The sequence below is a fragment of the Myxine glutinosa genome, chromosome 8, assembly GCF_964187855.1.
Source record: "Myxine glutinosa chromosome 8, kmMyxGlut1.1, whole genome shotgun sequence".
NCBI lineage: Eukaryota > Metazoa > Chordata > Myxini > Myxiniformes > Myxinidae > Myxine > Myxine glutinosa.
This window is the reverse complement of record NC_136268.1, coordinates 45,005,792-45,031,929: the sequence shown is the minus strand read 5'-3', so window position 1 is coordinate 45,031,929 and position 26,138 is coordinate 45,005,792. Positions and strand designations below refer to the sequence as shown.

Genomic DNA, 26,138 nt, shown 5'->3' with positions numbered 1-26,138 from the left:
AGCACCCGGAAATGACAAACCAACTGTGTAGTGGGTGTTGCACGAAACTCATTTTCTAGGCCTCTCTTGAAAACTGGCTCCTGGACTAATAGATGCTGTTTATTATTCTTCCAACAATTTCGTGATCAATTGGTCGCCTCTGGCTGATTTCCATTAAATTCAGGAGAAATTGATCGATTAGAAGTGCATGGCCTTCCACTCATTAAAAACACATCCACCCTCTCATCTTTTGATGAGTTTGCATCCATCACTTACCTAAAACTAGCTAGCTAGCGGCTAGGGTGCCGGCTTAGGATCCTAGGATCCTGGGTTCGAATCTCGGTCGATCGCCGAATTAATGCCGAGCCAGGGGGGTTGACTCAGCCTGTCATCCTTCCGAGGTCGGCTAATTGAGTACCAGTTCACTGGTAATTCCCTGTTTGTCGTTGAAGGCGGCAAAAAGGGTTGGCGTCAGGAAGGGCATCCGGCCGTAAAACATTGCTTCAAAAAGGGGGCCAAAAAACAACAACTACCACGGTCCCCGAAAAGGCCAACCCCCGCGAAACATGGCCTCTAAACGGTGGTTACTTACCTAAAACTAGATGGTATTCATAGAATACTTACCCTGCGCAGTCAACTTGGTGTGAGCCAACTCTTCTGTGTTTGAAGGGTTTTTTCCTGTGATCCAATATGGCTGCCAGACCACGTGAGCGATGCCATCATAAATTTATATTCGATAACATAATTGTGCAGATCATGCTCAAGAAATTCGAAAGTCGAATTATGACGTCATAATTAAGGCACCAATGACGTCATCGTTAACAACACTTATTCTTTATGCAGAGGTCTTTTACAATGAGCCACGTTTCAATTTTTTTTCCATGGAGCGGTTTTCGAGATATAGAGGTGCAACAAACGTTTTTGGTTTTTCCAAGATGGCGCCTGTACCACGTGACCTATGACATCAAATGTGGGTTTTGAAGTAATCGGTTTCCTTCCAACTCTTTCTCCATCTCTTTTGTACATTGAACAAAATGTAAATAATAATTGTGAAAATAAGAATTCAATGTAGTAATTTTCACAGATTCACAAGGAACTTCAATGCAGGAGGAATTGTCTAAATAATAACAATAATAATGTAATGTAATTTACCAAATGTGAATATAACAGTATGACAGTTCTTCCACACCAGGAAACTGTTGCTAATTTCAGACAGCCTTTAGTCCAACTCCTCACCACCACAGCACATCAACACAACATTTGCGTTCTTCCTTCCTCCTTCATTCAACTTCATTCAAATTCGTTCAAATTCATTCAATTCATTCCAATTCTTCAACCCTGGTGTTGGGCTAGCGGCTAGGGTGCCGGCTTAGGATCCTTGGATCCTGGGTTCGAATCCCGGTCAATCGCTGAATTAACGCCAGGGGGGTTGACTCAGCCTGTCATCCTTCCGAGGTCGGCTAATTGAGTACCAGTTCACTGGTAATTCCCTGTTTGTCGTCAAAGGCGACAAACAGGGTTGGCGTCAGGAAGGGCATCCGGCCGTAAAACATTGCTTCAAAAAGGGGACCAAAAAACAACAACAACCACGGTTCCCGAAAAAGGCCAACCCCCGCTTTGCGGGGAAAAATGGCCTCTAAAGGTGGTTTTTCTTCCTCCTTCATTCCCTACTGCTTTCCCCACATGAATCCTTCATACAATCTCCCCTACGTCAGTACACCATAAATCTAGCACCATGGGCATACAGTGCATTCAGAAAGTATTCAGACCCCTTCACATTTTGTTATGCTGCAGCCTTATGCTGAAATCGTTGAAATTCTTTTTTTCCCTCATCAATCGACACAATGAACATGTACAATCCCCATGATGACAAAGAGAAAACAGGATTTTAGAAAGTTTTGCAAATTTATTAAAAAGAAAGAACTGAAATATCACATTTACATAAGTATTCAGACCCTTTGCTATGACACTTGAAATTTATCTCAGGTGCCTCCCATTTCTCTTGATCATCTTTGAGATGTTTCTCCACCTTGATTGGAGTCCACCTGTGGTAAATTCAATTGATTGGTCATGATTTGGAAAGGCACACACCTGTCTATATAAAGTCTCACAGCTGACAATGCATATCAGAGCAAAAACCAAGCCATGAGGTCGAAGGAACTGCCTGCAGAGCTGAGAGACATGATTGTGTCGAGGCACAGATCTGGGGAAACCTACAAAAAAAAATTTCTGCTGCATTGAAGGTTCCCAAGAGCACAGTGGCCTCCATGATTCTTAAATGGAAGAAGTTTGGAGCAACCAGGACTCTTCCTAGAGCTGGCCGCCCGGCCAAACTGAGCAATCGGGGGAGAAGGGCCTTGGTAAGAGAGGTGACCAAGAACCCGATGGTCACTCTGGCTGAGCTCCAGAGATCCTGTGTTGATGGGAGAATCTTCCAGAAGGACAACCATCACTGCAACACTCCACCGATCTGGGCTTTATGGCAGAGTGGCCAGACGGAAGCCTCTCCTCAGTCAGTGAAAGACACATGAAAGCTCGCTTGGAGTTTGCAAAAAAGCACCTAAAGGACTCTCAGACTGTGAGAAACAAGATTCTGTGGTCTGATGAAACCAAGATTGAACTGTTTGGCCTCAATTCTAAGCGTCATGTCTGGAGGAAACCGAGCATCACCTGCCCAATACCATCCCAACGGTGAAGCATGGTGGTGGCAGCATCATGCTGTGGGGGTGTTTTTCAGCAGCAGGGACTGGGGAACTGGTCAGGGTTGAGGGAACAATGAACGGAACAAAGTACAGAGATATCCTTTATGAAAACCTGAAACAGAGCGCTCAGGACCTCAGACTGGGCCGAAGGTTCATCTTCCAACAGGACAATGACCCTTAGCACACAGCCAAGACAACGCAGGAGTGGCTTAGGGACAACTCTGTGAAGGTCCTTGAGTAGCCCACCCAGAGCCCTGACTTGAACCCAATCGAACATCTCCTGAGAGACCTGAAAATGGCTGTCCACCGACGGTCCCCATCCAACCTGACAGAGCTTGAGAGGATCTGCAGAGAAGAATGGCAGAAAATCCCCAAATCCAGGTGTGCAAAGCTTGTCGCATCATACCCAATAAGACTCGAGGCTGTAATCGCTGCAAAAGGTGCTTCAACTAAGTACTGAGTTAAGGGTCTGAATACTTATGTCAATGAGATATTTCAGTTTTTTCTTTTTAATAAATTTGCAAAACTTTCTAAAATCCTGTTTTCTCTTTGTCATTATGGGGTATTGAGTGTAGATCGATGAGGGAAAAAATGAATTTAAACGATTTCAGCATAAGGCTGCAGCATAACAAAATGTGAAAAAAGTGAAGGGGTCTGAATACTTTCTGAATGTACTGTATATCATATTTGGAGCACTAATTTGTATTTAAGCCCAAAAAACTAAAACTTATTTCCAGTCTTGGTAATAGAAAGGGGGGTGGGGGTAAGCAGAGAGCACAGTGCTAGGGAGCCACAGGTAAAGGAAACAGGATTTTAGGTTGTATTCATAGGGGGATAAATTATAAATCAAAACAGGTGGAATTACACTGTACAGTACACTGTACAGGAATTTAATGAGGCCTCATGTAGAATATTGTGTACTGTTTTGGTCACCACAACTCAGGAAGGATATAATTGCCAGAAAGAGGGTAGAGCGAGAAGTAAGTACATTGATTCCAGGGCTAGCTAGACTAAGCTATGAGATGTTTAAGATAAAGAAAGGTGTGGACAAGATAGGTGAAGTGGAGGTTTTCAGCAGAGTGGATCGTGTTAGGACGATGGGCCAAAGCATGAGGGTAAAGAAGATGAAAGTTAGGACAGTATTAAGATAGGGGTGATTCAGTCGGAGAGTGGTTAATGCGTGGAATGGTCTGCCCGGGAAGGTATTGCCAGTGGAGGAGGTGGACAAGTTAAAATGGGAATTCCATAGGTACCTGGATGCATTTGATATAGAGAGGTCTGGGGATTTTGACAGGACTTGTCAGTAACTTGTGTGTGGATGGGTGTTGATACTGGGGTTGGTGCAGTACAGATATGATGGGCCAAATGTCCTTCTCCTGCGCCAAACTTCCTTGTGTGTGTTAATTCTGTTTCATGAACAATAGGTGGCACACTTCCACTGCACCCTGAACTCTGCGGCAGTCAGGCCAAGAGACCTGTCCAAATTTGAAATGAATTTCATTTATATACAACACATTTGATAAACCAGGCAGCTCAGTTCAGTTTATTGATGCTTATCTGAATTATTCTGGAATTTTTTTTTTTTTAAATTTACGATATTTATTGTGCATGACTGTGTGGAAGTGTAACTCAGTGTAACTCATTGGTTGGAACTGGTAACGAACCAAGGTACGAGCAGGTGGTCGTAAGAATGTCAGGAATGCATCTCGCCCTGTCGAAGCTGGGAGTCCTGTTGTGTAGCTTTAGCACGACCCCGGGCTAACACACATTCCCAAGCCCGTACTATTGTCTTTCATCGGGATGCAAAGAGGATGAAGCAAATTCCCAGCAGGGAGGAGCGAGTTGGTGCCAGGAAGGCGAGCAGGATGACTGAGTAACATTGCTGCGGAGAAGGGATTACGATTTCAGCGCACAGAGGATTAACTGAAGTTTGCCCATATAAACAGAAGAGACTTTGAGTCAAGGGGACTTGCCATCAGAAGCCCTGCTCGACGGGAGGAAGGAGGACGGGAATGGCGGAGGAACATCGGCCGAACAAGAAGGACTATGCGGATAGAGTTATCTGGTCCATTGAGTTAACGGTAGTTATTAGTATTTGAATGAAGTGAACAACTAGTTAATAAAGTTGTGATCTTTTGTAAACCTGTGACATCATTGGAGTCTTGAGTCTCACAACACTTCCACGACAACTGGATGCAAGCAGACAGCACAGCTGTAGTATCGGATGATCTGTTAAGGTAATCAATGGTAAACATGTAATAAGGCATAAAATGAGGTCAATTGTCTCCCTCCCAAAAGAAAATTAACCCTCCAGCTTAGGCCCAAAAATGGACAATTATGCTTTTTGAATAATCATCGTGAAGTCTCAGTGCATCGACAGCCATGGAGATGCCCGAGGGCAGAGTTGGAGATGTGCGCGTTGTGTTGTCCACGTATTTCGTTATGACGAATGTGAAATGGGATCAGAGTACAATCATGCGTGAGTTTGCTAACGTACAGTAGACAATGTCTATGTGCTTTGTATCGTTGTACAGTATATTGTGTTCATAACATAATTCCTAGCAGCAGCTCGTGTTTCTTGATAGGTTACTTGGAAGCATTATATGTTCAAAATATGACTTTATTAATTAAACAAAATTTATTTCATATCAATCAGTTTCTCCCAAATTGAAGAAAGTTGAAATGGAACTAACAATTGCGTCATACACAACATGGCCACACATTATGTTATTGGTGCCTGAATTTTTTTTGTGCAATTTATAAGGTTCGTGAAGTCGTTTGCGCACATATACATATGCACTGGACAAAATAATCAGGAGACATCCTTTTGCTTTCACCTGAACATGACAAGAACAGTGGATAATGGACGGACTGAGCTAGTACGTTGAAACAACAGGAAATTGGGGTCACAGTATCATGAGGCAAATGCTCAGATGTAACTCCATTATAAATAACACCAGAAAGCATCTGAAAATGCAAAGCCCGTCCGCATCCGTTTGTATATTATACATCTTCTTCTTCTTCCTTATGCTCAAAATAACGAAAACAGTTTAACAAAAAATACAAAATGAAAGCTGATGATTTTATGCACCCTTGACCTTTCAGCTTTAGATCTAAAAAAACAATCAGCTTCTAACTTTTAATTGGTGAACCAATTATGTAACCCAATGTGCAAATTATTTAAATCACATGTCAATTGGACGAAAATTGACGATTTTATGCAAACTTGACCCTTGACCTTATGAAAAAAAAAACAATCGACTCCTATTTGTTGAATAGTGAACTAATTAATTGACCCAATATGCAAATTCTTTAAATTTCAGGTCAATCGGGTGAAAATTGGTAATTTTACACAAACTTGACCTTTTACCTTTTTATCTCTTAAAAAAAACAAATTAGCTTCTAGCTTTTGATTGGTGTACCAATTCTGTGACCCAACATGCAAATTCTTTAAATCTCAGGTCAATTGGATGAAAATTGACAGTTTTATGTGATGCTAACCTTTGACCTTTTGACCAAATTATTAATTTCCCTTTTCCATATTAACATAATAAAGCTTTATTGAAAATTTGATGACAAAACTCAAATGATAAATTGAAATTTCAGGTCAATTGGATGGATTTATTTATTTATTTTTTTGGTATACATAATCGAGGCTCGTGAAAGAGCTAACATTTATCACACAAGCAAATCAAACAGACAAACAAACAAAGTATATAAAAAGGGGAGTGGTAGACAAGATTGGGAGAGAAGGGGAAGCACTTAAACACAACATTTGTGAGGGACATCGGGAATGTGTGGGAGGGAGAGGGCTTGGGGGAGGCGGCGTGGGAAGGGTGGGGGGGGGGGGGGAGTATAAACACAACGACACCAAGGACTTCCAGGAAAGAAGTTGGTATTTCAAAAAAGAGGATTTGGGGTGAAATTAGCAGGGGTAGAAAAGATCAAGGTTTTGGATGGGGGAAGATAAGAGATGGTGGTTAACAGCTGTTTTAAAGACCTAGAGGGAGGAGTGGGATTGAAGGGAGTGGGAGAGTTTGTTCCAGAGGTGGGAGAAAAGAGGAATGAAACAGTGAAGGTGAGCAGAGAGTCTTGATTTTGGCAGTTTAACCATATTAAGAGGGTTGCAGGCAGATCTTGTGCGACCTTTAGGAATATTTGGGGGACAGAGCCCAGAGAGAGCTGGAGGAGCAAGGCCGGAGAGGAGTCGGTAGAAGACGGAAAGACCACCAACCTGCCTGCGGTGAGTAAGTGAAAGGCCCTCGGAGGTAGCTTCATCACGGGAGATTCCAATGATTCTGAACGCTTTGGTTTCAACAGCGTGAAGACGAGCTAGGTGTGAGGCAGGAGCACCAGCCCAGAGGTGAGAGCAGTATTCCATTGAGCTGCGGATGAAAGCCTTGTATGTGGTGAGGAGCTCAGGTGTGCCAAGGAAGGACTTCGCACGACGGAGGATGCCCAGTCGGCGACTGGCTTTGGAGGCCAGATTTGAAATGTGGTTTTCCCAGGAAAGGTCATGGCAGATAGTGAGACCCAAAAGCTTGAGTGACAGAACTTCTTGGAGAGGATTATTCAGAAAGTGGATGGGAGGGTTGTCCAGTCGGTCTTTTCGGAGAGACATCGTAAGAGTGTGAGATTTGTCAGGATTGAAAGACATGTTCCACTTGTTTGCCCAGTCAGTGATTTTGTCCAGGTCTGCAGAGAGTGAGGAGGCTGCAGACTGCCGATCTGAGGGATGAGGAATGGAGCAGCAGAGAGTGGAGTCATCAGCAAAGAGATAGAGAGGATTTTCAAGAGAGTCGGAGAGATCATTGATGAAGACCAGAAAAAGCACAGGGCCCAGAACACTGCCTTGGGGAACTCCAGCCTGAACAGAAAGAGGAGATGAGAGAAACCCATTCAGGGCCACACGTTGACTACGACCAGAGAGGACGTCCGCCAGCCATACGTGGAGATTTCCATGGATACCAAAGGAGGAGAGTTTGGTGAGCAGAGCGGGGTGCCAGACCGTATCGAAGGCATGTGATATGTCGAGGGAGACAGCTCTAATTTCCTGTTTGGCATTGAGGACCTCCATCCATTGTTGAGACCGCAGAAGCAGCATGTCCAGAGTAGAGTGACCTGGTCTGAAACCAAATTGATGATCAGAGATCAAGCCATTGGAGAAGAGGAAAGATTTCATATCCGAAGCAATGATGGATTCCATGACTTTGCTGATAATTGGGAGAAGGCTGATTGGTCTGTAGTTGCTAGGATCTGTTTTTGCACCTTTTTGTGCAAAGCGGTGATGTTGGCTGATTTCCAAGCAGATGGCAGATGACCTTGAGCAAAAGAGAGGGTGAAGAGAACAGAGAGAGGGAGTGAAAGAGTGGAAGAACAGGATTTTAGGACCCGTGGGCTGATGCCGTCAGGTCCAGTTGCAGAATCAGAGTCGAGGGTTGACAGAAACTTTTCCACCTTGTCAGGAGGAAAGGACACAGAGTCCAGGAGCAGCTGGGTACGACTGGGTACGGTCAGTACAGAGAGGGATGGGTTTGGGACACAAGATTTAGAGGCAAACACAGAGTTGAGGCATTCAGCTTTTTCACGTGCGGAGTCAGCTGTGTAGCCGTTTGAGGTAAGGGAGGGGATGGAGGGGGAACAAACACCAGAAACAGATTTGACCAGACGCCACCAGGATTTGGAAGAGGGAGGCAGATAAGAGAGTTCGGTCTTGAGAACGGAGAGATATTGTTTCCTGGCTCTCCTGAGGGTGGACACACACTTGTTTCGGGCTTTGTGAAAGGAAATGAGATTTCCTTCCATTGGATTTGCTTTCCAGGAGACGAAAGCAAGTTGTTTCAGGGCAACAGCCTCACCACAAGATTCCGTGTACCATGGATGGGAGGAAGGGTATGACAACTGAAGACGAGATGGGATAAATCTGTGCATGAGAGAGAGCAATTTACTTTGGAAGAATTCCCAGGATGAGTTGATGTCAGAGGCGGTAGAAATGGGAGACCAGTCCAGATGATTGATGGCTGCTTGAAGACCGTGCCAGTTGGCCTGAGTGAAATGCCAGACTCGTCGACGCTGAGGAGGCTCCCTGAGAATGGTCAGAGAGATGTCCACTTTAACAAGCACATGATCAGATGAGCCGATTGGAGCAGAAGAAGAGCAGCAGACATTTTCAGGGAAGTTAGTCATAACCAAGTCCAGAAGAGAAGATGCTCCGTTGACTGAGATCCGGTTGACTGAATTGACGATTTTATGTGATGCTTACCTTTAACCTTTTGACAAAATTATTAATTTGTCTTCTCCATATTATCATAACTAGGGCATGCCCGTACTATATATATATCTAAAATTATATCCCCCCCCCTCTATTTACATGGAATGGTTTGGTCCATTCGCAAAGCCAAAGGCAAAGCGAACGGCTTGCGAGTACGGTGACAATCCCCCCCCTCTATTTACATCAAATGGTTTGGTCCATTCGCAACGACCACAGAACCCCCCCCCCCCCCTCTATTTACATGAAATGGTTTGGTCCATTCGCAACGCCAAAGCGAACGGCGAACGGCTAAATCGCCATAGCTCGGTAACTACTTGTCCGATTAATTTCAAACCTTGAAAAGGCACATCCTCGGGTCCCCAGCAATATACATGGCAAGTTTAAAGTATATCGGACCCGTGGTTGTCGAGAAACAGCGGTCACAGACAAACATACAAACATACAAACATACAAACATACACACAGAGATTACTGGAATTATAGATAGATAAAGCTTTATTACTTCCGCCACCAAAGGTGGATGGAGGTTATGTTTTCACCCCTGTCTGATTGTCTGTCCATTTGTCTGTGAACAAAATATCTCAAAAAGTTGTGGACGGATTCGGACGAAATTTGGGAGAGATGTAGTGTATGTCACAAGGATAAAATGTTTCGATTTTCGTGAAGATTCGTATTTGGATCCGGCTACTAGAATTTTAAAGTGATTCTTCACCATTGGGAGATAGGGCCAAAAACGATACACAGCAGGATATCTCAAAAAGTTGTGGACGGATTTGGATGAAACTTGGTGGAACGGTTGGGTGTCTGACAAGGACGATTCGATTTTGGTGAAGATCTGAATATGTATTCGGATATGAGAATTATTTAATTTTTAAGTGATTCTTCACAATTGGGAGATAGGGCTAAAAACGATACATAGCGGGATATCTCAAAAAGTTATGGACGGGTTTGGACGAAACTTGTTGGACAGGTTGTGTGTGCGACAAGGAAGAATCGATTCAATTCTGGTGAAGATCTGGATCTGGCTAGTAGAATTTTAAAAGTGATTCTTCATCATTGAGTGATATGGCCAACCAGGAGGAGGTATGATTGTGAGGGCCTTTCTCTCTCTCACCGCAGGCAGGTCGGTGGTCTTTCTGTCTTCTACCGACTCTTCTCCGGCCTTGCTCCCCCTGCTCTGTCTGTGTTCTGTCCCCCAAATATTTCTGCAGGTCGCACAAGATCTGCCTGCAACCCTCTTCTGGTGAAACTGCCAAAATCAAGACTCTCTGCTCACCTTCACTCCTTCATTCCTCTTTTCTCCTGCCTCTGGGACAAATTCCCACACTCTCTTCAATCCTTCTCCTCCCTCCAAGTCTTTAAAACAGCTGTTCACCACCATCTCTTGTCTTCCCCCATCCAAAACCTCGATCTTTTCTACCCCCGTTAAAACACCCTAAATCCACCTCTTTCAATCCCCAACTTCTTTCCTGAAATTCCTAGTAGTGAAATGTGCTTGTGCTTGTGTGCTTCCCTCTCCCTCTTGTCTCCCGCTCCCTTCATTGTATGTTTTATGTGTCTGCGCATGTTTTCATGTTCAATGTGTTCGCTCTTACACGCGCCTCGATTCTGTGTATAATTTTTTTTAAGGTATCGTTTTTGCCCCATCTTCCAATGGTGAAGAATCACTTTCAAAATTTCATTATTCTTATATATGAATGAATATGAATGATCGTTTTAAGGCCATGTTCCCCGCTAGAGCTGGGGTTAGCCTTGCGGGTCCCATGACGATCATGGTTCCCTGTTTGAGGCAATGTTTTTATGGCCGGATGCCCTTCCTGACGCCAACCCTTGGTCACGCTCCCTACGATGCGCAGGGATACGGTGTACCTATTCTAAATCTGGGTACACACCGGGATCATTCATCCCAGCAAGCTGGTACTCAATTTGCCGACCTCGGAGGGATGACAGGCTGAGTCAACCCCCCTGGCGTTAATTCAGCGATCGACCGGGATTCGAACCCCAGGATCCTAGGATCCCAAGCCGGCACCCTAACCGCTAAGCCAACACCAGGCTTATATCCGAATCCATATTCAGATCTTCACTAAAATCGAATGGAATCGTCCTTGTTATATCTTCGGGAATATCACCCAGTACAAGGCTAGAGGATGGGAGAGAGATTGAAAATGATCGAGACGTAGAGGAGAGTAGGCTTTCCCTTTCCTCTAAGGAGCCATGAACTGGCACGTTATTAATTCTTTCCTCGCCGTGAACCTCATGAGGCGCCCTGTGATGGTAACAGCTTATTGTTACAAGGATATACAAGGAGCTGTCACGCAGGAAGAAGCTACATGGCCCATAATGCTTGCGTTAAATTAACATATTGTGCTGTCCATATTGTTGAACTGCTTTTCCAGGTTTGGACATGTGAAATCATCTGCATTTAGCTTGGCCTTTCCTATTGATTAGTGAATAGATTTGTCTTGAGCAACTTTAGGATTATTTAATTATTGTATCCATGAGAGAAAAGAAAAGAGATGAAGTTCTTGAAATATTAGGTCCCAGCACCCTTTGAAAACATGCATGAACAATGTTTTTCAGCAATGCCTTTGATATCAGTTTATTCCATAACTTTTACCACTGGTGAGCCTGTGAAAATGTTCACTTTTGCAAAACATTATTTAACTATCATTGAATTAACATAAAACGTCTTACATGAGCTCAGATACCACACAATAAAACTAGAACGGCACTCAGTAGAGAGCATACCTCCGCCAGGTGAACAGTTTACGTTTTGCATCCCAGAGTATATCAGAAAATCACAATACAGAATCACATTTAATCAAAATCATCCACAACTTTTTGAGATATCCTGCTGTGTATAGTTTTTGGCCCAATCTCACAATGGTGAAGAATCACTTAAAAAATTCTAGTATCCCGATCCGAATCCGGATCCTCACCAAAATCGAATCATTTCGTCCTTGTCACATACCCGCCATCTCTGCAAAATTTCGTCCGAATACGTCCAAAACTTTTTGAGATATCTTGTTTATAGACAAACAAACAAACAGACAGACAGGCAGACAGACAGAGGTGGAAAGATAACATCCATCCACCTTTTTTTTTTTTTCTTTTTTTTTTTGTATACTGAATCGAGGATCGTGAAAGAGCTAACATTTACTTCACAAACAAATCAACCAGACAAACAAAATATATAAAAAGAGGGAGCGGAAGACAAGATGGGGAGAGAAGGGGAAGCACACAAACACAACATTTGAGAGCAGACAGATGTATGGGAGGGAGAGGGCTTGGGGGGAGGAGGCGTGGGAAGGGGGGGGGGGGGGGATGGGAGAAGTATAAAACACAAGGACACCAAGGACTTCCAGGACAGAAGTTGGTATTTCAAAAAAGTGGAATTGGGGTGAAATTACCAGGGGTAGAAAAGATCAAGGTTTTGGATGGGGGAAGATAAGAGATGGTGGTGAACAGCTGTTTAAAAGACCTGGAGGGTGGAGTGGGATTGAAGAGAGTGAGGGAGTTTGTTCCAGAGGCGGGAGAAAAGAGGAATGAAGGAGTGAAGGTGAGCAGAGAGTCTTGATTTTGGCAGTTTAACCATAAGAGGGTTGCAGGCAGATCTTGTGCGACCTGTAGGAATATTTGCGGGACAGAGCCCAGAGAGAGCTGGGGGGGCAAGGCCAGAGAGGAGTCTGTATAAGACAGAAAGGCCACCAACCTGCCTGCGGTGAGTGAGTGAGAGGCCCTTGGAGTTAGCTTCATCGCAGGAGATTCCAATGATTCTGAATGCTTTGGTTTCAACAGCGTGAAGACGAGCTGGGTGTGAGGCAGGAGCACCAGCCCAGAGGGGAGAGCAGTATTCCATTGAGCTGCGAATGAAAGCCTTGTATGTGGTGAGGAGCTTAGGTGTGCCAAGGAAGGACTTCGCACGATGGAGGATGCCCAGTCGGTGACTAGCTTTGGAGGCCAGATTTGAAATGTGGTTTTCCCAGGAAAGATCATGGCAGACAGTGAGACCCAAAAGCTTGAGTGACAGAACTTCTTGGAGAGGATTATTCAGAAAGTGGATGGGAGGGTTGTCCAGTCGGTCTTTTCGGACAGACATCGTAAGAGTGTGAGATTTGTCAGGATTGAAAGACATGTTCCACTTGTTTGACCAGTCTGTGATTTTGTCCAGCTCTGCAGAGAGTGAGGAGGCTGCAGACTGCCGATCTGAGGGATGAAGAATGAAGCGACAGAGAGTAGAGTCATCAGCAAAGAGATATAGAGGATTTTCAAGAGAGTCAGAGAGATCATTGATGAAGACCAGAAAAAGCACAGGGCCCAGAACACTGCCTTGGGAACACTGCCTTTGGTGGCAGAGGTAATGAAAAATGTGAATATTCATTAGGGGCACTCATCGTTTGTACATCAGCCTTGATGGGACAACTCAAAATCTGTGTACATGTCTTTGAAGGAGTCCAATCTCGGTTCGAACCCGAGAGAAAGAGCACTTAACTATAAAATGGGGCACATACATGTCAACGTATGTCAGATCAGATTGCACATGGCATCAAAATATTGGGAAAAGGCTTCTGGGACAATTTATTGATGAATGATGCTATTTTGTGCATGATGTCTGTAAATAATTAAATGTAAAACTATATGATTGAAAAACTTCATTTTGAGCGGCTTTCAGCATTTACTTTTATCACATTTGAATGTTCATTGTGGCCATTGTATTTATCACTGGTGCATAATTTTTATACCATTATATGAGGAGCATCCGGCCATAAAACATTGCTTCAAAAAGTGAACCAAAAAACAACAACAACCACGGTTCCCGAAAAAGGCCAACCCCCGCTTTGCGGGGAAAAATGGCCTCTAAAGGTGGTTATATATGAGGAGGCTGCAGACATCGTAAGAGAGGCTGCAGACATCGTAAGACCGTCCAACCCCACCCATCCCTGGTGTTGGGCTAGCGGCTAGGGTGCCAGCTTAGGATCCAAGGATCCTGGGTTCTAATCCCGGTCGATTGCTGAATTAACGCCAGGGGGGTTGACTTAGCCTGTCATCCTTCCGAGGTCGGCAAATTGAGTACCAGTTCACTGGTAATTCCCTGCTTGTCGTAAAAAGTCGACAAAAAGGGTTGGCGGCAGGAAGGAGCATCCGGCCGTAAAACATTGCTTCAAAAGGGGGACCAAAAAAAACAACAACAACCACGGTCCCCGAAAAAGGCCAACCCCCGCTTTGCGGGGAAAAATGGCCTCTAAAGGTGGTTTTTTTTTTGGTTTTTTTAATATGAGGAATTTAATATCATTGCCAACAAGTTACAAAACTTTGGTCAGAATAATTATTAACATTCTTTATGCACCATAAACTGACAATGGCCGGATACATTTTTGGTGAAACATCGGGCAACTGGCAACCTTAGTGACCTTAGGCAACCTTAGTATATTGAGTGATAAAACAGAGAAGGCTAAGAGCTACACACTACTATCACACATGGTCCATCTCTAGGTACACGAGCCTTGATAAAAGTCACAATTAGCCTCGCTTCTTCTGACTGATACCGTCCAACCCCATTGTCTCATGGCGTATACCCCTCGTTCCTCCTCACACCCATTGGTTTGTCCAAGTCTCCCTCTATTTTGTCCTTCAACTCAACTCTTAGTGTCCCACTCAAATTGAGTCATCCGGTACTCAATTTGAGGCCTAAAACTCTGTACTGTTTCTTTTGTCCTGTTGCGTATCGCAATTCCACGAGCCTTGACTCCATATACAAAAAAAGTGGTAGCATTTTCATTTCCCAACTAACCGATAGCAACGCTGATGTTTAAGCGTGGGTTGTTCAATGCAGATCACTAATCTCCATTGCAGTGTACCACCCATTCTTTCAACAGTTCTCCTTTCAGGCAGACGAACAGCAAACAAACTCTTCCTGTGACATCATCCTCGCAAATAGGTCGCTGTGCATTGCTCGGAGACCTATTTCTTTTTGGTTACATAGTCCATGCACTGTGTGACATATCATGTTGATGCCATGAGAGCCATAAGTAAATAATCCTCAGATAAACTCATAATACAATTTTCAAAAGGCCCAGCTGCTGTATATTTCTTAGCGAAATATCACAATGGTTCCTAAAGTCTGTTATTCTTTCCTGGAAGCCGATGCGGGGGTTCATTTTTTGCTCACCTGGACTTTACTCCGGTAAACTTATGCAATTGAGCAGTGTCTGTAGATAGGTCAGTGAGTGAGTCCGTAAACACTTCAGTCATTATTGCTTGAACCAAACACACAATTTGATGAAATTTGGCCACAAGCTTCATATCTCATGCCTAACGAAGGTGTATTGACCGCATCAAAATCTACGCTCATTAACGGGTTGAAATCAGGCCTAAAACGCTTTTAAAAATCGTGCCCTAACCTACAGGGGGCTCTGCATCAACAGCGAAATTTGATGGAGTCATTGAATGTTGGTCCTGCTCCAGTTGTACTTACAACGATTTCCTGTGGTGTCTTTAGGATGTAGAGAGTGTGGCAATAAATTTGCAATGCTGCTCGTTACATCAAATAAAAACATTCTCCTTACCTGAGGAGTGTTTTTTTGTATGCATAGTCGAGGCTCATGGAAGAGCGAGTCTTGGTACATTGAACAGATTAGGACACAACAGGATAAAAGGAACAGTTGAGAGAATGGGGAAACACCAACAGTAGAGTTGTAGGCCAAGATAGAGTCAGACTTGGACAAACAATGGGTGTGGGGAGGAATGATGGGGTATGGGAGGACACACGTGTTCAGTGTTTGAGGGAGGGAGGACACGTGTTTAGTTTTGGGGGGCAAAAGCACGGAAAGAGCAGAGGGTGCAAGACCATAAAGGAGGCGGTAGAAGACAAAGGACCACCGACCTGTCTACGATGGCATAGTGATGGACCCTTAGACTCAGCTTCATCGTGGGAGATTCCAATAATCTTGAGGATCTTGGTCTCCATGGCATCAAGCTGAGGCGAGGTTGTTATACAAGCAAGAGGTGTTTGATTCAGAAATTAGGAAACAAGCTCCTCGGGTAACGCCAGAATTCCTGTAGATTCTTGAAACGTTGCTGGAAAACTTAGTTCACAATTATATGTAGTTCGTCTGTCAGAGAAGTTTGCCCATAAGACATAACTAATTGCCGTTTGTCGATACAAAGCATAGACTCGTCAAAGGGTGAGGTGACAGAGGTAGAAGGTAACACACTTACAATGGGATAACATGTAGACACCGCAAGGGGGAGATGGAGGAGGATAGAGAAGAGGGAAATAAATATAGAAACTTGCAAATAGATGAAAGAGATGTCTTGCAAATAGATGTCTTAAGAGAAGGATTCATTAGAGTAGCAAAGATATGGTTGGGTGGTGGTGGTTCGTATGCATCCTGGGGCTGCTTGGTTGCATCATTTTCTGGGGCCACGACTGTGCCACTGATGCTCTGCCCCCCTTACCAGTCATCCTGTACTCAATTTGATTACCGCAGAAGGATGGAGAGACTGAATCAACCCACCTGATGTTAATTCACGGCCTGACAGGGGCTCAAACTCAGGACCTTAAGATCTCAAGGTGAGGAATTAGCCCACCTTAACCGTTAAGCCAACACCAGCTTTGAAGGTGGAGATGGAGGATGTCTCAAGATGGTGGTGCAGAGCCAACTGCAATTTGATGATGTGTTTTTGTGCTTCATATCTGATGGTGTGTTTTCGTTCTTGCGTTTCAGGGAGGGCATCGAACAATTACTTCTTAGCAATGCACATGAAACAGCTGATGGACGCCTGTTCGTGTCCATCACAAATGCGTGGAGTGGCCGCAATGAGCTTGTCTCCAGGTTCTCCTCGCGAGATGAGCTCATCACGGTGAGAAGTCCCTGTTATATCTCAGCACAATATTCCACTAGGGGCAGGGATCAGTGAAAAATAGTACAGTGTTGTATTGTCGCAGCATCTTTGTAATTAGTTACCAACGAGCTCCAATTCCGGCAGCAAACTGAAGGATATTCTAACAAGAAAGATGTCGTGCTGAGCGCCTGCCCCCCCCCCCCCCCCCAAAAAGACGCTCGGTTCAACTGCATGAAATAATTAATTATTTTTCAGATTAAAATTTATGATTTTTGAACTTTGATCTTGAGTTGACCTTTTGACCTTAAAATAATTGCTTTCCCAATTGGGTGACGCACTATGCAATTGCTGTTTCATTTTCAAGTCAATCGGATGTAAATTAACGATTTTTCAGATTGATGGTTTTATAGGTTTCACCGTGAGTTGACCTTTGAGACCACCACGTCGTTGACCTGACGTGAGTCAACCCGTGAGTTGGCCAAAAAAAAAAAAAAAAAATACATATTTTGGCCTTCAAAGGTCAACTCACGAATATATATATATATAATATATATATTCGTGAGTTGACCTTTGAGGGCCAAAATATGTATTTTTTTGTTTGTTTGTTAAAAGTCTTATGATGTTAGTATGATGCTACATGCTGCGCTGTCTTCTAGCAACCATTGAAATTGGTTTAAAATACCTTTAGTCAGTGCAGTATACTTTTTAATCTGCCAGGTGAGCACCAGGGGTATTGCCCCTATGTTTCTTTGATATCGTCTGTCAAGTTAAATTGTATGCAAATTAGTATTAGTCACGTGATGTGTATCCTGAAAAGCCACATCAAATGACTTCTTAATTTCCATACATTTTCAAATGTGTGCTTTGTTTTGATGAGTTGCTATACACATGATGGCTGCACACACTTATTTTGTCCATTTAATATGTTAAGCTAGCAGTTTTACGTTGGACAGCCCCTTGCATTTTTTACGGCGTAGCCCGTATAGAGGGAGACTTCGACAAAAAAAATAGAGGGAGACTTGGACAAATAATATATGTGGGGAGAAATGGGGGGGGGGGGGGGTAGGAGGGGATGCATGCAGTGAACAAAATGGATACAGAAGCAAACTCGCAGGTACGAAAAGCTGGAAATTTGGAAGGAGGTGGATTTGGGGAAGGGAAGGGATGGCAACGGAATAACGGGCAGAGAAAAGATCATGGTTTTGGATGGGGGATGATCTGGGATGGTGGTGAAGGGACTTAAGGGGTGTAAATGTCTTGTGTCTGTGGGGCCGGTCCAAAGGTTCTAGTGGTCTAAAGGGTATAAAGATCTTAAGAGTGAAGGGGTCTAAATGTGTCTAAAGTGTCCAAAGGGCTTTAAAAGGTAAAATGCGGTTTTTTTTTTTGGTTTTTTTTTGTATACAAGATCGAGGCTCGTGAAAGAGCGAACATTAATCACACAGAAAGACAAACAGACACACAAAACAAATAACATCGGGAGCGGTAGACAAGATGGGGAGAGAGGGGGAAGGACACAAACACAACATTTGAGAGCAGGGACCGAGAGACATGGAGACATCGAGAGAACTGTGGGAGGGAGAGGGCTTTGGGGGGGAGGCATGAGAAGGGGGGGGGGGGGGGGAGAGGTATAAAACATATGGACACTGCCAAGACTTCCAGGAAAGAAGTTTGAATTTCAAACAAGGTGGATCTGGGGTGAATTAGTGGGGGTAGAAAAGATCAAGGTTTTGGATGGGGGAAGATAAGAGATGGTGGTGAACAGCTGTTTTGAAGACCTGGAGGGAGGAGTGGGATTGAAGTGAGTGTGGGAGTTTGTTCCAGAGGCGGGAGAAAAGAGGAATGAAAGAGTGAAGGTGAGCAGAGAGCCGAGATTTCGGCAGTTTAACCATCAGAGGGTTGCTGGCAGATCTTGTGCGACCTGTAGGAATATTTGGGGGACAGAGCACAGAGAGAGCTGGGGGAGCAAGGCCGGAGAGGAGTCGGTAGAAGACAGAAAGACCACCTACCTGCCTGCGGTGAGTGAGTGAAAGGCCCTCAGAGATAGCTTCATCGCGGGAGATTCCAATGAGGGATATTATGGGTTCTTGAGAGGTCTAAAGGGTATTGGGAGTCTTTGGGGGTTTTTAAGGGTCTTAAGGGTCTTGGGGGTCTTAAGGATCTTTAGGGTTTTGGAGGTCTTGAGGGTCTTAGGGTATTGAAGGTCTTCAGTGTCTTTTGGGTCTTAAAGTGTCTTCAAAGTTCTAAGGGGTCTCTGAAGTCGAAAGGGTTGAAAGGTTTAAAAAGTACATTCCAACAGTACCTTATTAATAGACGTACATGTAGTCAGGGTGCAACTGACTTTCAAACAGTACGTAATTAAGAGACATATAGTCTCACGGCTTCGCGGTCCACCATATTTTTCGTTTTTCTATAGAATACTGAATCCAGTTTTATAAAGAGGACATCATGTGTCACGCGTGTCTGATGAAAGTGTGGTTGTACAAAATAACGAAAGACTGTACAAAAACACCCCACAACATACACCACACAAACATGTCCTGGCGAGGGTCTGCAATCTCTGATTGCTCGTTCTTGTTCCTTTCATGCGTTCCCTACTGGTAGTGCAGAGCTGGTGAAGAAATGGCTTTTAATGTGTGTTTTGTAATGTAATGCATGGATGTTGTCACGTGTGCATGGTTGCGCTGTGGGAATGTGTCAGGGTGGGGAGTTAAGAGGGATGCGAAAAGGGGTTCAAATGGATTGATGATGAGACAGGTTTTAGGAAGATGTGGGGAAGGAGAGGTTTGAGAGGGATTGGGAGAGGGATTTATGAAGATGTGGGGAAGGAGAGGTTTGAGAGGGATTGAGAGAGGGATTTATGAAGATACGGGGAAGGAGAGGTTTGAGAGGGATTAGAATGGATTGATGAAGATGTGGGGAAGGAGAGGTTTGAGAGGGATTGGGAGAGGGATTTATGAAGATGTGGGGAAGGAGAGGTTTGAGAGGGATTAGAATGGATTGATGAAGATGTGGGGAAGGAGAGGTTTGAGAGGGATTGGGAGAGGGATTTATGAAGATATGGGGAAGGAGAGGTTTGAGAGGGATTAGAATGGATTGATGAAGATGTGGGGAAGGAGAGGTTTGAGAGGGATTGGGAGAGGGATTTATGAAGATATGGGGAAGGAGAGGTTTGAGAGGGATTGGGAGAGGGATTTATGAAGATATGGGGAAGGAGAGGTTTGAGAGGGATTATAATGGATTGATGAAGAGAAGGATTTTGGGAAAGTGGAGAATCACAAGGGGGATCAAACCTGCTATACACACACAACACGTTTTCCCTGTCTGTTATGAGGGGAAAGATACCCTAACTAAACACAATTACTATTGAAATATCTAAACTAAGGATCCCTTATGTGTTGAGTGCGACACCCCAGGGTCTTTCCACAACCGCAACAATATACTACTGCTTTACTATATACAACAATATACCCGACATTGCCTGCCTCCTCAATCCAGGCTCCCATCCCACTCCTTCCCCTCCCTCCTCCCACCTCCCCCCACCCCGTTCTCTGCCTCTGGACTCCCACTCCACTCTCTTCCCCTCTCTCATTCCACTCCACCCCTCCCTCTGGACTACCACCTTATCCTCTTCCGCTCCCTCCTCCCACCTACTCCCCTCGACAGGTGATGGCTCATATGTTTATAAGTTATGAATATTGTAAGTGACACACACACACACACACACACACACACACACACACACACACACACACACACACACACACACACACACACACACTCTCTCTCTCTCTCTCTCTCTCTCTCTCTCTCGCTGAGAACATCAAAAATTCAACAGCTTGGTTGATGAACCGTGATCCCTTACCGAAGCAGAGGTGGATACTTTGAGTCCTTGGACGACTCCGCTCCACCTCGTGAAACCAGCGAATGGAGATAACAACCAATGACACACACCAACGTCATATACAATTTGATGGATGACTCCACAACAACATTGGTGACACTGATTAGTTCCTGTCTGAGGAAAGCTGTCCAAGTGAACAGGTCCTGTCACCATGTTCTTCATATTGAACCACATTTAATATCGATATATGCAGGGTGGTGGGAAGGATCGAGGAGGGACTCATGCCACAGTATTCATTGTATAGCCAAGGAAATCAATGATGCAGCTAGCAGGTAAAATCCATACTTCATTTTTGATCAAATATTCATTCCTGAGGTCAATTCTCTTTGTTTCTCCACACCTGCCCACACCCACCCAAAGCTCTTCCTCTCCCTAGGGCCAAAACGAAGCTCTATTTGGAGGCTTAGCCACCTGATATTGTCAAACATTACAGTCAAATACGGTAATGTAGTCAACGGGGATAACTTGAAAAGCCTTGTGACATCCAGGGCTACACCCACAACAAAAGCCAGAATGCAAAGGTCAATTCTGGTGTCCGAACGTACTCGTTCTTCACATAGTTTTCATAAAACGTCACAATGATTCAAGGACGACATTAAATCACGATGAAAAACGACATGGTCAAGTATGTGATTGAATTGTTTGAGTTATTGGGGTAGTATATACAGCAATGTGATGGCAGGATGACCTAGAGGCACGCGCACTCGCCTCTTAGCTGTCGACCTTGGGTTTGAATCCTGACGCAGCTATAAACCGTCATCTCGATGTTTCACAGGCAGGGATAGTCATCAATATGTGTGCCATCCCTCAGATATCACCCCGTATAACCCTTGCCAATAAATTGCTTTGGCAGCACTGATACTCTGGTAACAGAGTATGGTACATCACAATCAAAATGTATACCTGTACCTTAACCCTCTGGAGTCTACAAGCCGATTCTGTCGGCTTCACGCATGCGCCGAAACGTCTACAAGCCGAATTTATCGGCTCCAGCCGCATTCAAATTTACCGCGCAATTACCGCCTCCTGGATTCGCTGTGTGTGTAATGGTTTAATAGTAAACTCCAGAGGGTTAAGTTAAGTGTGAAAGGTGGAAGAAGAAGAACCACCTTTAGAGGCCATGTTTCCCCACAGAGCAGGAGTTGGCCTTTTTCAGGTGCCCTTCCTGCCGCCAGCCTTGTTGGTCACCTCTTGCAACACACGGGGAACTACCGGTGAACTGGTACTCAATTTGCCGACCTCAGAAGGATGACAGGCTGAGTCAGCCCCCCTGGTGTTAATTCAGCGATCTGAACAGGATTCGAACCCAGGATCCTAGGATCCCAAGCCAGCACCCTAACCGCTAAGCCAACACCAAGCTTAAGTGCGGAAGGTGGAATTGTTTGTTTCTAACAATGTGGAAAACTTACAGCTTCTGTACTCCTGAATGCAGCACCGGAAACACCAGAACAGCGTCTCCTAGTTTGGAATTTAAAAAAGGAGCATTCACGTAGTGTGACGATAAGACTAGCGGGTTTGTCTGTTGTTGTCTTTCATCTGTCTTCACACAAACAAACTTCAGTGGCAGCAACTAAATAGAGGAATAGAGGGTAATCAAGTAGAGGTAAAATAGCAAACGCTTAAATAGTTGCCTATCTACATCATTTGTTTATTTGTCCTTAATTTCACAACCACATCCTCATTCAAGTTACTTAAAGTTGTATTAACACATGCAAAATAGAGAATGAGGAAGTCATTGAGAAAATAGAGTGTACGGAAGTAATGGAGATTGTGCGGTCTCCTCCCTCCACCCCCTTACCTTTTTTTCTCCACCCTTCCTCTGCAATACTTCCTTGTTTTAGTCGGAACTTAGAGGATTTTTCTACAATACAATAATTAACTGGAAAGCATCTGAAAATTCCAAGCCGGTCCGCGTCTGCTTTGTTTTCAGACTTCTTGTTCCGTATGCAAAACATGATGAAAAACAGCAAAAAAAATACAAAACTTTGACGATTTTAGTCGATCTTGACCTTTTGACCCCAAACGCAATATGCTTCAGTGAACCAATATGCAAACCCTGCTCAAATTACAAATTAATCGGATGAAAATTGATCATTTTATGCAACCTTGACCTTTTGTTCTAAAAAACAAACAATCGGGTTCTAACTTTTGATTGGTGAACCAATTAATTGACCCAATATGCAAATTCTTAAAATTTCAGGTCAATCGGATGAATATTGACGATTTTATGCAAACTTGACCTTTGACCTTTTGATCTAAAAAAAACATTTGGCTTCTAGCTTTTGAATCGTGAATGAATTCAGTAACCCAATATGCAAATTCTAGACATTTCGGGTCAATCAAATGAAAATTGATGATTATGTGCAACCTTGACCTTTGACCTTTTGATCTGAAAACAAAAAATAAACAATCGGCTTCTAGCTTTTGTTTTGCTTGGTGAATCAATTCAGTAACCCAATATGCAAATTCTTAAAATACCAGGGAAATTGCATGAAAATTGATGATATTATGTGATGCTGACCTTTGACTTTTTGACAAAATTATTAATTTGTTTTCTCCATATTCTCATAATAAAGCTTTGTTGAAAATTTGATGTCAATTGCTCAACTGGTAAAAAAAAAAGTTACGGCCGGACAGACACACAGGAGTTATTGTAAAACCCCGTCTCCCGCTGCGCGGGGGACCGACTAACAAAGTAGGTCAAATGGACAAGGGTGAGTCGATAAGTCAGGCTAATGGGTTATTAACTATTTGTTTCATCATGTTATCTTTCTCTTTCTGTATGATTGCCCTTTTTGTGGCGTAGCCCTTCGGTCAATGCCATCTAGAAGGGAAATGCCATCTAGAACAGCGTTTGTCTGTCCGTACGTCCCCACAAATGTACACCAATCAGAGCTGAAGATCTGGTCACATGACAGGGGGACAGAGTTTAGAAACCATTACTGTTGCATATTTTACTAACAGGAAATATAACCTTCTATGGTACGTTTTGTGGTCCCAGCAGGTTTCGTAAGGTATGTAGGAGGTTTCAGAAATTCCTCAATACAATTATGAAATGCGATCGACATGGACATTGCTCCCGAAACCAGAAGTGAACAGATTATGATGGTTCGCTGGTTTGATATTTCAATACAATCGTGATTTAACATTATATTTTGATATATTCATACCATAGTATCAATTTGTGATTGGAATGATGAATGATCCTGTTTGGAATGAAAATATAGAGAAATCGAGTTAAAAACAGAATGAGGAAATGACGTAATGGTTTCCATCCGTGACATTCGCAGATTCCCCATTTGAAGTATCGCCATTGACTGGATATAGCAACATTCAGACTGGGTACGGTTTTTGTGCAAGTCATTCACGAACCTGGTGTCAATGCCTGACGTTCGACTGAAGCTGGCACAGGAATGTGGAATTTATTGGTTCATCGTTTGCCACTCGCCGTTTTTTTACCCAAATCATTCACCAACCGGCTGTCCATGCCTGAAATCAAAAAAATGAATACTTATATTATTTGCTAACTGCTATCTGGTATCCCCCCACCCAGGTCAGACTATTTTCATCAACAAAAGTATCAAACAAGCCCAGCTTCGCCACTGTTAGACTGTCGGTATTGTTTTATTTTTATTTCCAATTTAACCTCTTATTTCCCAAGTTTCCAACAGCCTTTATACATATTATCAGTCTTGCCCCGAAGATGTTGCGAGATTATTGTAGCATGTTCGTGTGTGTGTGTGTGTGTGTGTGTGTGTGTGTGTGTGTGTGTGTGTGTGTGTGTGTGTGTTTGTGTGTGTCTATATATTTTCGCTTTAAAAATGGCTTTCTCTGCAACTACTTGTCTGATTGCGGCGAAACCTTAAACATAGGAGGGACTCACCATGGAGAATATTTTATTGGTAACTCTGACATCATAGGTCACATGGCATGGCAGCCATATTGGATGAAAGGAAAGAATTTGGAATTCTCCAAAGCCGCTAAACGAAAAAATTTGAAACTTGGCATATGTCATCAACTCCCCAATGGGTATATCAGTGATAACAATGACGTCATTGGTGAAGTGGTATTTCAGACAATTGGTTGAATCAAAATCTTTATCCAAGACATCTGACACGTGCAAGAAGATTGCGCTCTACCTAACGCCATTCTAGTTACTTAAAGCAACCAATGTTTTTCAATAATGTGTTGTTTGGGCTATGTTTGCTAGATTTCATGACTGTACTTTATCAATCCTATCTTTTTGATGTTCCCATTAATATAGTGAATCCACATCTTGGTTTACCCTACCTTTATTTTTTTTTTTACAGGTATTGGAGGCCAGTAGCTTTATTCCTTTCTATGTTGGATTGGAGCCCGTTCGCTACAGAGATCAGGTGATATGTTTGTTTATATTAGCATGGTTATTATTGCTGTTATTATTATTGTTGTTATATACATTCAATTTCATGCTCCTCAATGGAGATAGGAAAGTGCTGTTTAACATTATGGAGTAAGCGAGCTACACAAGCACACCTGAACTCAGTAAAAGGCAACTTAACCAATACCGTCTGTTTCACAACCACATCCTCTTTACCTTAATCTTTTGGCAGCGTTTATATGGGGACATGTTACTGGATCCAAAATGTACTCTTGCAAAATATATCACCTACCTTTTAGACCAACATGTTTGCAGACAGAACAGCCAGTTAGTTTCCTTTTTGGAAAACAGCATGTTACTGACGGCAGCCAACAAAAGCGGCAGTTGTTGCATCAAACAGCAGAATGTGAGTCTCAGTAAAGCATTGTGACGGTCAGGGTTGGCAGATAAGATAAGCAATGGATTTTATCAAAAAAAACGTCATGAGATTTTTTTTTTTTTTTCTGTATACAAGGTCGAGGCTCGTGTAAGAGCTAGCGTTAATCACAAAAAGAAAAACTGCCACATAAAACATAAAACATGTGATAAAGGGAGTGGGAGACAAGATGGAGAGCAGGGACATCGGGTGATCTGTGGGAGGGAAAGGGCTTGGGGTGAGGAGGCATGGGAAAGGGGGGGGAAGAGGCATGGGAAAGGGGGGGGGGGTGGGAGAGGTTAAAAAAACCACACATGGACACTGCTAGGATTTCCAGGAAAAAAGTCGGTATTTCAAAAAAGTGGATCTGGGGTGAATTAACAAGGGTAGAAAAGATCAAGGTTTTGGATGGGGGAAGATACAGCTGTTTTAAAGAACAATGGCACCGCTTTTCTCACCGTCCTCAGCGGGGCATTTTCTCAGGAGGAATTTCCTCCTCCCCATGGATGCCAACTGATGGGGATTGTCCGTATTATATCCTTTTTAAGCAAGGAAGCAGCATGTACCATTTTTATAAAGTCTTTGGTATTACTCGAACCTGTCCAAACCGGATGGGTGTTTTTTAGGAGACCCCGTCTCCTTACTGGAAGGCCATTGGCCCCCTA

The 26,138-nt window shown here is 43.6% G+C and overlaps 1 protein-coding gene across 5 annotated transcripts in view; it reads left to right on the top strand.

Moving 5' to 3' along the window:
* PNPLA4 (patatin like domain 4, phospholipase and triacylglycerol lipase) overlaps positions 1-26,138 on the top strand; it is a 101,348-nt gene that overhangs the window by 63,270 nt on the left and 11,940 nt on the right. For all 5 annotated transcript variants that reach the window (XM_078783213.1, XM_078783215.1, XM_068124378.2 and 2 more), the window contains 2 exons: positions 16,680-16,815; positions 25,009-25,074. In XM_078783213.1, the coding sequence (XP_078639339.1) occupies positions 16,680-16,815; positions 25,009-25,074 (202 nt within the window). The remainder of the gene's footprint in view (positions 1-16,679; positions 16,816-25,008; positions 25,075-26,138) is intronic.